Source organism: Conger conger, chromosome 2 (genome assembly GCF_963514075.1).
Source record: "Conger conger chromosome 2, fConCon1.1, whole genome shotgun sequence".
NCBI lineage: Eukaryota > Metazoa > Chordata > Actinopteri > Anguilliformes > Congridae > Conger > Conger conger.
This window is the reverse complement of record NC_083761.1, coordinates 60,522,031-60,532,646: the sequence shown is the minus strand read 5'-3', so window position 1 is coordinate 60,532,646 and position 10,616 is coordinate 60,522,031. Positions and strand designations below refer to the sequence as shown.

Below are 10,616 nucleotides of genomic sequence, written 5' to 3'. Positions count from 1 at the left end.
CAGTAACCACCGGTGTTCCCCAGGGTTCTGTTTTGGGCCCCCTCCTATTTATTATTTATCTCCTACCCCTTGGCAATATTTTCAGGAAATATGGGATTCAGTTTCATTCCTACGCGGATGACACCCAGCTCTATCTGTCCACTGAGCCCACCTCCGCTCTTCCGCCCACTTCCCTCTCCGATTGCTTGCTGGAAATCAAATAATGGTTCTCAATCAACTTTCTAAAGCTCAACAGTGAAAAAACAGAGGTTCTCCTCGTTGGCACCAAATCCATTTTGGCTAAATCTGACAGTTTCTCCCTCACCATTGACAACTCCACAGTCTCCCCTTCCCCTCAGGTTAAGAGTCTGGGTGTCATCCTTGACAGCACATTATCCTTTGAAAAACACATCAATAATGTTACTCGGTCTGCATACTTCCACTTACGCAATATTAATCGTCTTCGCCCATCACTTACACCTACCAGCACTGCCATTCTTGTCCACGCCCTGGTTACATCCCGTATTGATTATTGCAACTCCATCCTCTTTGGTCTTTCACACAAGTGTCTCCATAAAGTTCAACTGGTCCAGAACTCAGCTGCCCGTATCATCACCAGAACTCCTTCCATTGATCACATCACTCCAGTTCTCCAGCAACTCTCCCAGTTAAATCCCGTATTGATTTTAAGATCTTGCTGCTCACATTCAAAGCCCTTCATAACATGGCACCTTCATATCTCTCTGAACTCCTCCATAGCCACATTCCCTCACGTACTCTCAGATCCTCCTCTGCCTCCTTACTTGCCACACCATCTGCCCCCCGCCTGACCACCATGGGATCTAGAGCCTTTAGTCGTTCTGCCCCCCGCCTCTGGAACTCTCTGCCACAAGACATTCGCAACATTGACACTCTCCTCACTTTTAAATCTCAAGACACACCTTTTCACACTGGCATATTTAACCTGACCCTGATTGATGAGTTTTATGTTTTATGTTGATAATTTTATATGTGTTGTATATAACATGTCGGTGCTATTGACTGATTAGTTTTTGTATGATGTTTTTACTGTGTCTTGTAAGGTGTCCTTGAGTGCTCTGAAAGGCGCCCACAAATAAAATCTATTATTATTATTATTATTATGTACAGTGGTGTGAAAAAGTGTTTGCCCCCTTCCTGATTTCTTATTTTTTTGCATGTTTGTCACACTTAAATGTTTCAGATCAAACAAATTTAAATATTAGTCAAAGACAACACAAGTAAACACAAAATGCAGTTTTTAAATGAAGGTTTTTATTATTAAGGGAGAAAAAAAATCCGAACCTACATGGCCCTGTGTGAAAAAGTGATTGCCCCCTAAACCTAATAACTGGTTGGGCCACCCTTAGCAGCAACAACTGCAATCAAGCGTTTGCGATAACTTGCAATGAGTCTCTTACAGCGCTGTGGAGGAATTTTGGCCCACTCATCTTTGCAGAATTGTTGTAATTCAGCCCCATTGGAGGGTTTTCGAGCATGAACCGCCTTTTTAAGGTCATGCCACAGCATCTCAATAGGATTCAGCCTAGGACTTTGACTAGGCCACTCCAAAGTCTTCATTTTGTTTTTCTTCAGCCATTCAGAGGTTTGCTGGTGTGTTTTGGATCATTGTCCTGCTGCAGAACCCAAGCTCGTTTCAGCTTGAGGTCACAAACAGATGGCCGGACATTCTCCTTCAGGATTTTTTGGTAGACAGCAGAATTCATGGTTCCATTTATCACAGCAAGTCTTCCAGGTCCTGAAGCAGTAAAACAGTCCCAGACCATCACACTACCACCACCATATTTTACTGTTGGTATGATGTTCTTTTTCTGAAATGCGGTGTTACTTTTAAGCCAGATGTAATGGGACACACACCTTCCAAAAAGTTCAACTTTTGTCTCGTCAGACCACAGATTATTTTCCCAAAAGTCTTGGGGAACATCAAGATGTTTTCTGGCAAAATTGAGATGAGCCTTTATGTTCTTTTTGCTCAGCAGTGGTTTTCATCTTGGAACTCTGCCATGCAGGCCATTTTTGCCCAGTCTCTTTCTTATGGTGGAGTCATGAACACTGACCTTAACTGAGGCAAGTGAGGCCTGCAGTTCTTTGGATGTTGTTGTGGGGTCTTTTGTGACCTCTTGGATTAGTCGTTGCTGCGCTCTTGGGGTAATTTTGGTTGGCCAGCCACTCCTGGGAAGGTTCACCACTGTTCCATGTTTTCGCCATTTGTGGATAATGCTCTCACTGCAGTTCGCTGGAGTCCCAAAGCTTTAGAAATGGCTTTATAACCTTTTCCAGACTGATAGATCTCAATTACTTTCTTTCTCATTTGTTCCTGAATTTCTTTAGATCTCGGCATGATGTCTAGCTTTTGAGGATCATTTGGTCTACTTCACTTTGTCAGGCAGGTCCTATTTAAGTGATTTCTTGATTGAGAACAGGTGTGGCAGTAATCAGGCCTGGGTGTGGCTAGAGAAATTGAACTCAGGTTTGATAAACCACAGTTAAGTTATGTTTTAACAGGGGGGGCAATCACTTTTTCACACAGGGCCATGTAGGTTTGGATTTTTTTTTCTCCCTTAATAATAAAAACCTTCATTTAAAAACTGCATTTTGTGTTTACTTGTGTTGTCTTTGACTAATATTTAAATTTGTTTGATGATCTGAAACATTTAAGTGTGACAAACATGCAAAAAAATAAGAAATCAGGAAGGGGGCAAACACTTTTTCACACCACTGTATGTACTGAATTGTTACAATAATGTGATCATACGTATGCGGCCAGCTGCACGAAGGAAACCTGGTATTACATAAGTAATAATGTAAAAAGCTTGAAGTTCATAGAATGAACATTGCACTGTAACTCAGTCTTAATCCTCAAATGGTTATTACACCCAAAATCTAAATGAGATAATTATTTTGGTATTGTCAGCCATGTTTTATATGAATGTTCCAATCTCAAATCCACCTTACTCTTCACAATGACTTTGGTTCATACCTGACCTGAACCTGCACTTCCCGTATTATAGGACACAGTGATACACCAAATACTATGATGAGAGATTGACAATGTCCCGAAAATAACAGGAAACAAGATACATTTTAATTGGCCTTCCTCGACTACAATTGCATGCTACTATTTTCATTATTTGAAGAGAGCCTCAGCAGTGCACCTGAATATCATTTTGCAAATAAGATGCAAAATTCAGCCTCACCTGCTCATTGCTGAGTTTTCCAGATTGCAGTAAACTTCAGCACACTGGTGTTAATTTAATCTACTAGAACGAACTGTTTGATTAAATATTACATTCAGGCATTTGGCAGACATTCTTATCCAGATCTTACACAGGATTATTTTACATACATTATATATCAAGCTTTATAAATTGATTGTAACAGTTCAGGTTAAGTGACTTGCTGAATGGTACAACAGCACTGCCGAAAATTGAACAGGCAACCGAGTTGCAAAACCAGTTCCTTAGCCATTATGCTATACAACTTGTATTGTTATAACTCATATTATAATATTATAACTCATATTGTATTTTCATCCAAATATTATTGATACTAATTATTTGATACTATTATTAAGGTTGCATGATGAACGTGCACATTGTCTTTGAAAACATTATCTTTGCTGAAAAAACATACGTTGTGCAAGACTCTGCGTATTGTTTGTTTAAACAAAACATTAAACCTATCTATCTGTAGTTATTCCCGACATTCTCCTCCCTGCCATGTAAGCGGTCAAATAACAGAAACTACAAGTCCCGATAGACACCGCGAATCTGCCATTTCAACTTCCTGCATGGTGTAACAATATAGCAACCGCAAAATTAGCAACTCGTGCACATTCCGTTTCTAAAGCAAACTTTGTTAGCTGCTATATGCACAATTTTACCTCACACATTGTCCGTACGTTCGTGAGGTCGCTTCAGTGTTGCTCTGGCAACTCCCTATTTGCGAAGATTCTATCTCGGCGTGAACAGGATGCTTTGTGCTGCAGCGGCTGAGAGAAATAAGGAGCCCATTCTGACCGTACTCCGGGATTGTGTCGACTCGGACAGACCTCTCACTGCGCTGGAGGTGTCCTCGGGTTCAGGGCAACATGTCGTTCACTTCGCCCAGAGTCTGCGCAATATCACATGGCAGCCATCTGACATTGATCAACGTTCAATTGACAGGTGAGTTGTAAGTCCATGGGGAGATGGATACACCGAAGAAACATTACTGAATTTGACGTAGGCTATTTTTGTTTTTGTTGTGATTACTGGTGCTAAGATTTGTGTTTATGAAGCTGACCGTCTGACCGTATTGGTATTCATAATCAGGCTGACAACCAGACCGTTATTCGGCATTGGTCAGCAAACAGCAAAGGCCTGATCGTATGTCAACGATGGTCTTCACAGCAAAAGTGATGGCGGACGTAAATTAATTATTAACAGTTAATTGTAAATTAACTAGCTGACAGAACTGCTTATTGAAAACTAACCGCAATGAAATATGCTTTGTCATTCTACTAGTATAGAGACGTACAGAGACCTTATGAAACTGGAAAATGTGAAGCCTGGCATTCTCCTGGATGCCTCCCAGTCCTGGGAAAACTGGTGTGGAATACAGCCGGAGTCTCACCACCTCATTGTCAACATCAATATGATACACATCTCCCCACTGGTGTGCACAGAGGTGATCCTTCCATTACATGTAATCAAATGTAAAATGTAACGAGGCAACTTCTATGAAATCATTATTTATGATATGTGTGTATTAAATACATTATATTTCTTTGGAAGGGCCTATTCAAAGCTGCTGGAATAATCCTGAAACCACACGGATTGCTTTTGACATACGGGGTAAAGTACACAATTTATGCAAGTGTATTACAATGTCCTTTCTCTGAAGTTGAATATATATATATATATATATATATATATATATATATATATATATATATATATTATTATATATATATTTTTATGTATATGGTTCATGTGTTCCTCTTTAAAAAGTTAATTTACTATCCATTTTCTGGTGCATTAACTATGCATGACTAAAAATCGGTAATCATTTCTAATTGGCTTTCATTAAGAAAAATTAAGAAATAATTAATCCAAGCATTCTCATACGATCTTTTATAACACAGCCCTACTCTGTGAATGGACTGATCACCCCAAACAGTAATGTTGATTTTCATCACAGTCTGAAACAGAGGTAAGTGTAATTCCAGACATTTGGTATATACTCATCATGAGGATTATTCTCATTAAAGGCTATGTGCAAATCCAGATATTGGAATCATGTAACAGCAGGCAGCTGTGTACAGAGAGGAAGATTCTGGGTTAAGTAAGAAGGGGAAGCATATCAATTCATTACAAAACTCCCCCCCCACCTTTTTTTATACTGTATTGTAGATGTATTTGAAAGCAGGCAGAATAATCTGTATAACGTGGTGGCTTATCGCTTGTTCAGAGAATATGAAAACCCAAACAAATTATGTCAATGTCATGAAACCTATTGAAGACTATGTCCAACATACTTTGTGTCTATAGGAACCCTGAGTGGGGACTGAGGGACATCTCCCTGCTAAGCTCTCTGGCTGAGAAGAATGGCATGTTTCTGGAGAAAATGGTGAGCAGGACCCAGAACATCCCTGGCTGCTCAGCAAAAGGGCAATTACAAAACAATACACAAAATGCAAAGAAATAGGCCAGCAGGGGCAACCTCATATAAGGGAATATGTGCAACCAGAGCACATTGTTTAACATATTGATATTTTCTTCTTTAGGTCGACATGCCAGCAAACAACAAGTGCCTGCTGTTCCGTAAGGAAAGCCTGGTGTAGAGTCTGAGATGCCAGATGTTTCTACTCGCTGAAGCCCCATCCCTTTATTTAGGAAGTGGCTGTCATATCATATGTTGTGTACATTTGTCATCCAACCAGAAACAGGTTTATTAAAATATATTTATTACACTAGCAGTCAAACAATGAACCATAAAACAAAACAAAAAAATTACAACACCATATATGATACGATAAGTACATAAGAACTCATTACTTTTAATTCCTTTTAGATCACCTTTTGTTTAAATTATGACACGGCTCCTTGGCTTGCCTTTAAAAAAGTTGAGGCATTCCTGCTATAATCTTCCTTGCAGTGTTTACATGAGTCCTGGGGCTCATTCCAATCCTTATTTTTCTCCTCTTTTTTTTTGTTGTCCTTGCTCGGTCTGACCGGGAAACTGATCGAGATCCACCATCTTTAAGGACATTGCAACCCATCTAATGCTTCTCCTAGGAGCTAGAAGTAGATCAATCTTTCCTTCGAGCAAGAAAACATCAGCACGTCCTTTGCAAAGTATTTTCTTTGGAAAGCCTCACGTATAAATGATCGATCTGTGGATCCACGTCTCCCCATATGCCACGTCTGTAACTGATGGGGCTTCGAACTGATGTTTGAAGGAGCAAGGACATTCTTTTTGGCTAATTCACGTTTGCTTGATTTCCCCATCTTCGTGTCTTATTCTAGCCTCTCCCGGTTTATGGAGCTAGGAGTAGAAAAAGGAGCAAGGAAAAGAAAAAAAGGAGAAAAATAAAGGATTGGAATGAGCCCCTGAACACATTTGGAGGGCAAGCATTCTGCTTATGTCTGCTAATTGCAGACTGGCCTCAAATATTCTTGATGGGACTTGAGTCAGGTGACTCAAATTGCTAGCACAGAACCTCAGTATTTCTTTCTCCTCAAAATGCACAAATATAAAGTCAACACAGTGAGATGTGGCAGTATCCTGTTGCCTTGTACCTCCAGAATTATCTTCCCAGACTAATCTCAGGAATCTAGCATCAGACCAATTTTACAACACAAATCCAAATAACAAAACATAGATATACTGTACATATTCTTTTTTTGGCTGCTAATGTAGAATGACCAGTTGTGTTACCATATAAACCTCATGGGTTCTCCCTGTCATCCTTTGGTGGAACCCCACCATCTTAAGTTTGAATACCATTGCATTGGCACTTGCACCGCACTCTTACATATTCGTGAATAAATTGCACTTTGCTGTGATAAAGACTGAATAGCTACAATTTCTAGAATGATTTAAGACTACTTGAGGTCAATGTAAGCTCACACAACCTCGCACAATCCCACAAATGTCATTCCATTTTTCACCATGCAATGTTTGGCTATGTAACTGGGATCGAATAAAACGAAATCTGATCATGCAGTTATGTAGAATTGTCGTTATTTATCCAGTCTGTATGCCGGTTTGCTCCTAAGATATTGCTAGACTGATTCAGCCAAACAAATATTATGTGGGTTCCAAGGATGATGTAATACTCCTAAAACCTACAATTATACTCATACTGATAAGTCATTTAAATTGGGTAAGGTGCAAATGAACTGCACCAATTTGTAAAATGAAGAAAGAAATGGACAATACGGACATGAAAAGGAGTACAATGTATACAAGTATTTTGTCTTGGAGGTAGACAATACGTACATAAACCAGCTACAGTATATACACAACAGTACCACTACAAGAGTCTTTCGTACCCTATGTATTCTATAATGTTTTACTATAAATTGTGTCTTCACACCACTTTAAATGTCAAGTGTATCATAGCTGGATTTACACAAAATGTAAACTACAAATGGTATTGTGGCACATGGTTAAAAAGAGATGGGGCCTATTCAATGCAACAATACCACTGATAGATATGGGAACCTCTCTTAATGATCGTGTTGATTCTGAAATATTATGTGATTACATTTGCATAAATTAATTTCAAATAAAAAAATACAGAAGTAATTTCAGCTTGAGCAGTCAGTACCAGGCTGTGAGTGGTGGGTACCTATAGTTCCAGCAGACGGCAGTGTTGCCTGGCAGGAGGATTCTCAATCCTGGAAGCGCTGGAGCAGCTCACACGTCTTCTTCTCCAGCACCTCGTGGATCTTCTTGAGCCGGCGGTCAGTAATGGGGCGCACGTAGCTGTCCGGCTGGATCACGGCCATGCCGTCCTGAACCTCGCCCATGACCAGGAGGGGGCCCTCCTCCATGGTGATGTTGGGGCAGGGGCAGCTCCAGTCCATCTTGGCCAGCGTGACCTCCAGGTGGCGTGTGTTGAAGAAGGACAGGCCCATCTTCTCGTCGCGTAGAACCTCTTCCAGGCTGAAGCGAGCGATGCCGGAGTCCAGGTCCTCAATCAGCTCGGTCAGCCGCCCCACGATGGCGAAGTCGCTCCGGCACAGGTTGGGCACGATTTTACCCTTGGCTCTGCAGGTCTTACAGGGCCGGCTCTTGGGCTGCGGGCAGTTGGCCTCGCACTCTACCCGGGTGCGGAAGCTGTTGGAGTTGCCCTGGCAGCCACCGTAGGCGAAGGGTTGGCACTGCTTGATGAGGGAGTTGTAGGCCCAGCGAGCCTCCCAGGCCTTGCAGGGCCCTTGCACCGCCGGCAGGGAGCAGATGCCCATGCCCTCCCGCTGGCACGAGGCGCGGCACTCCTCGTAGGTCTCGAAGCGGTTCCTGCTGCCCTCGCACCCGCCGTTGGAGAACGCCAGGCAGGAGCCCTGCTTGCTGTCGTAGTGCCAGTCCACGTGCCGCTCCCCGCACTCTCGCCGGTCTACCTCCGCCAGGCAGTCGGCGGGGGAGAAGGGCCGCCCCATGGGCATGCTCATCTCCGCATCCTCCGAGAGGTCGTCCTCAGACCGGCGGATGACGGAGAGCGGGTAGTCCGCGCGCAGGATCCCGGCCGCGTTGCGGGCGGTGCAGGTGTAGATGCCGGTGTCCCGGGCCTGCGCGTTGTAGATGACCAGCTGGCCGATGTTCGTTATGACCAGGTTGCCGTACATTTGATCGGGCCTCATGATGAGGCTCTCCCGGCGCTCGGTCTGCTTCTCCCAGGTGACGTCCGGCTTCGGGACTCCGATGACGTCGCAGTGAAAGCTGACCGTGCCCCCGAGGTAGACCGACTGGTGGCTGGGGTTGCTGTAGAGTGTGGGCGGGAGCGGATCCTCCAGTGACGAGGTAGGCGTTGGATGTGCGGTCGTGTCCATGGGCAGAGGGCTGGTGTTTGGCCAGGCCAGGTGATAGCGGCAGGTGACCACAGTCAGAGTGACTCCTCGGATGCAGGCCTCGGCGTCCATGTAGCAGCGGTTGAAGTAGGTGAGCCCGTCGGAGGCGCATGTAAAGCTGGGCTCCTTCTCGCAGCGGTCCTGGCACTTGCAGACCGGCTGGCCCTCCCACACATCACACGTGGACCCTTGCTGGCTACACACAAAGCCCTGGCAGCTGGCAGGACTGCCTCTCCCTCCTGCGCCCTCCCCTCCACCCTGGCCGTCTGTCTGTTCAGAAGAGCCGTCAGAGAAGCGAGCGGCCACACAGCTGCGCAGTCCACATACATTGGTGCAACACTTCTCAAATCCTGCACAATCCTATCCGGAATGACAGAGATACAGGGAATACTTATTATTACTATGTTATTAAACTACATTCCATTTGCAAACTGCTAATACATGAAATAAAAAATAAAACAATTATTTTAAATAAATATAATAGTAAACTGCACCGTTTACCCCAAGTTTGTTACAAAATATGAATAATATGAAGATGTCTAAAATAATCGCCTACACGCCAATAAATCATTCTATACATTACTCTATAGCCTAATATAAGGTAAATCGTTATACTGCACATAGCAGTTTATTTGGCAGGGTTAAAGCTTAGCTATAGCAACCCATGTTTCTTTCATACAAATATGTGACTCAACATAAACGTACACACATTGACGTTATATAAACACGGTCTCACCTGGTCTATAAGACATTCCCGTTCGCAGGTGCTCTGCGCATCAACCCACAAGTTAGCATTCAACTTGTTCGGACAAACACCCGGGTGATCAGCTTTAGATCCAGACACGCTTGCACCAAAAGTTTGTGAGGGCAAAGAGCAGATGGAAATCCAAAACAAAAGAGCAGGCAAACCAAGTATCCCAAACGTTATTCCTCCAGAATTCACAGTGTGTATCCAGCGTGCATCAGCATAAAGGTCAGCCTTTTTCTCCCGATGACCGAAGACTCTGCTCATTTTAAACCTGTTGCAAAATGTTTACTTCGCCACCAAGCGCTAACTAATTGCATAACTCCTGCTGCTACAACAAATAAAGCATTTGTTCACGAGCATGTATGTGATTATACCGTAACAGATATACAATGGCCAATTTGTTGCACGCTGAGACGAACAGTTTTCCAAAGAGGCTTCACATTGAAAGTATTTTGACTATTGTCCCGCATTAAAATTTCTTCCGTTGGAAAATGTGAAATATTTGTCCGGACGAGAAACCTCCAAACCTTCCGTGTACGATGCGAGGAATTGCTTCCAATGACAAATTATTTTAAACAATGTACGATAAATGCGAATTGTAAAACGTTTCCTGTTGCCTTTGAGAGTACGAGGACGAAGCTGTGCTCGAGTATGGCGCAAATGTGAAAAGAGCGAATCTGGTCCTTATGTTCCAGAAGTCGGAAAGGGCAGCCCTTTGACCGCCCCCATACACATCCAGCGTCTTAGAGTTTTATTAAGGAACACCCTGCGCTAAGCAACTGGACAAACATTGT

At 43.1% G+C, this 10,616-nt stretch overlaps 2 protein-coding genes across 2 annotated transcripts; one reads left to right on the top strand and one right to left on the bottom strand.

Moving 5' to 3' along the window:
* The first annotated feature begins 3,796 nt into the window (after positions 1-3,796).
* On the top strand, positions 3,797-7,227 carry mettl26 (methyltransferase like 26). The gene is made up of 6 exons (XM_061231708.1): positions 3,797-4,184; positions 4,524-4,686; positions 4,794-4,853; positions 5,144-5,211; positions 5,550-5,628; positions 5,786-7,227. Exons 1-6 carry the CDS (start codon positions 3,991-3,993, stop codon positions 5,840-5,842), a joined length of 621 nt encoding a protein of 206 aa, XP_061087692.1. The 5' UTR covers positions 3,797-3,990; the 3' UTR covers positions 5,843-7,227.
* Positions 7,228-7,743: 516 nt separating this feature from the next.
* On the bottom strand, positions 7,744-10,303 carry wfikkn1 (WAP, follistatin/kazal, immunoglobulin, kunitz and netrin domain containing 1). The gene is made up of 2 exons (XM_061232619.1): positions 9,811-10,303; positions 7,744-9,434 (listed from the first exon to the last, which is right to left on the bottom strand). The coding sequence occupies exons 1-2, from the start codon at positions 10,084-10,086 to the stop codon at positions 7,899-7,901; spliced, it is 1,812 nt and encodes a 603-aa protein (XP_061088603.1). The 5' UTR covers positions 10,087-10,303; the 3' UTR covers positions 7,744-7,898.
* Positions 10,304-10,616: the final 313 nt, after the last annotated feature.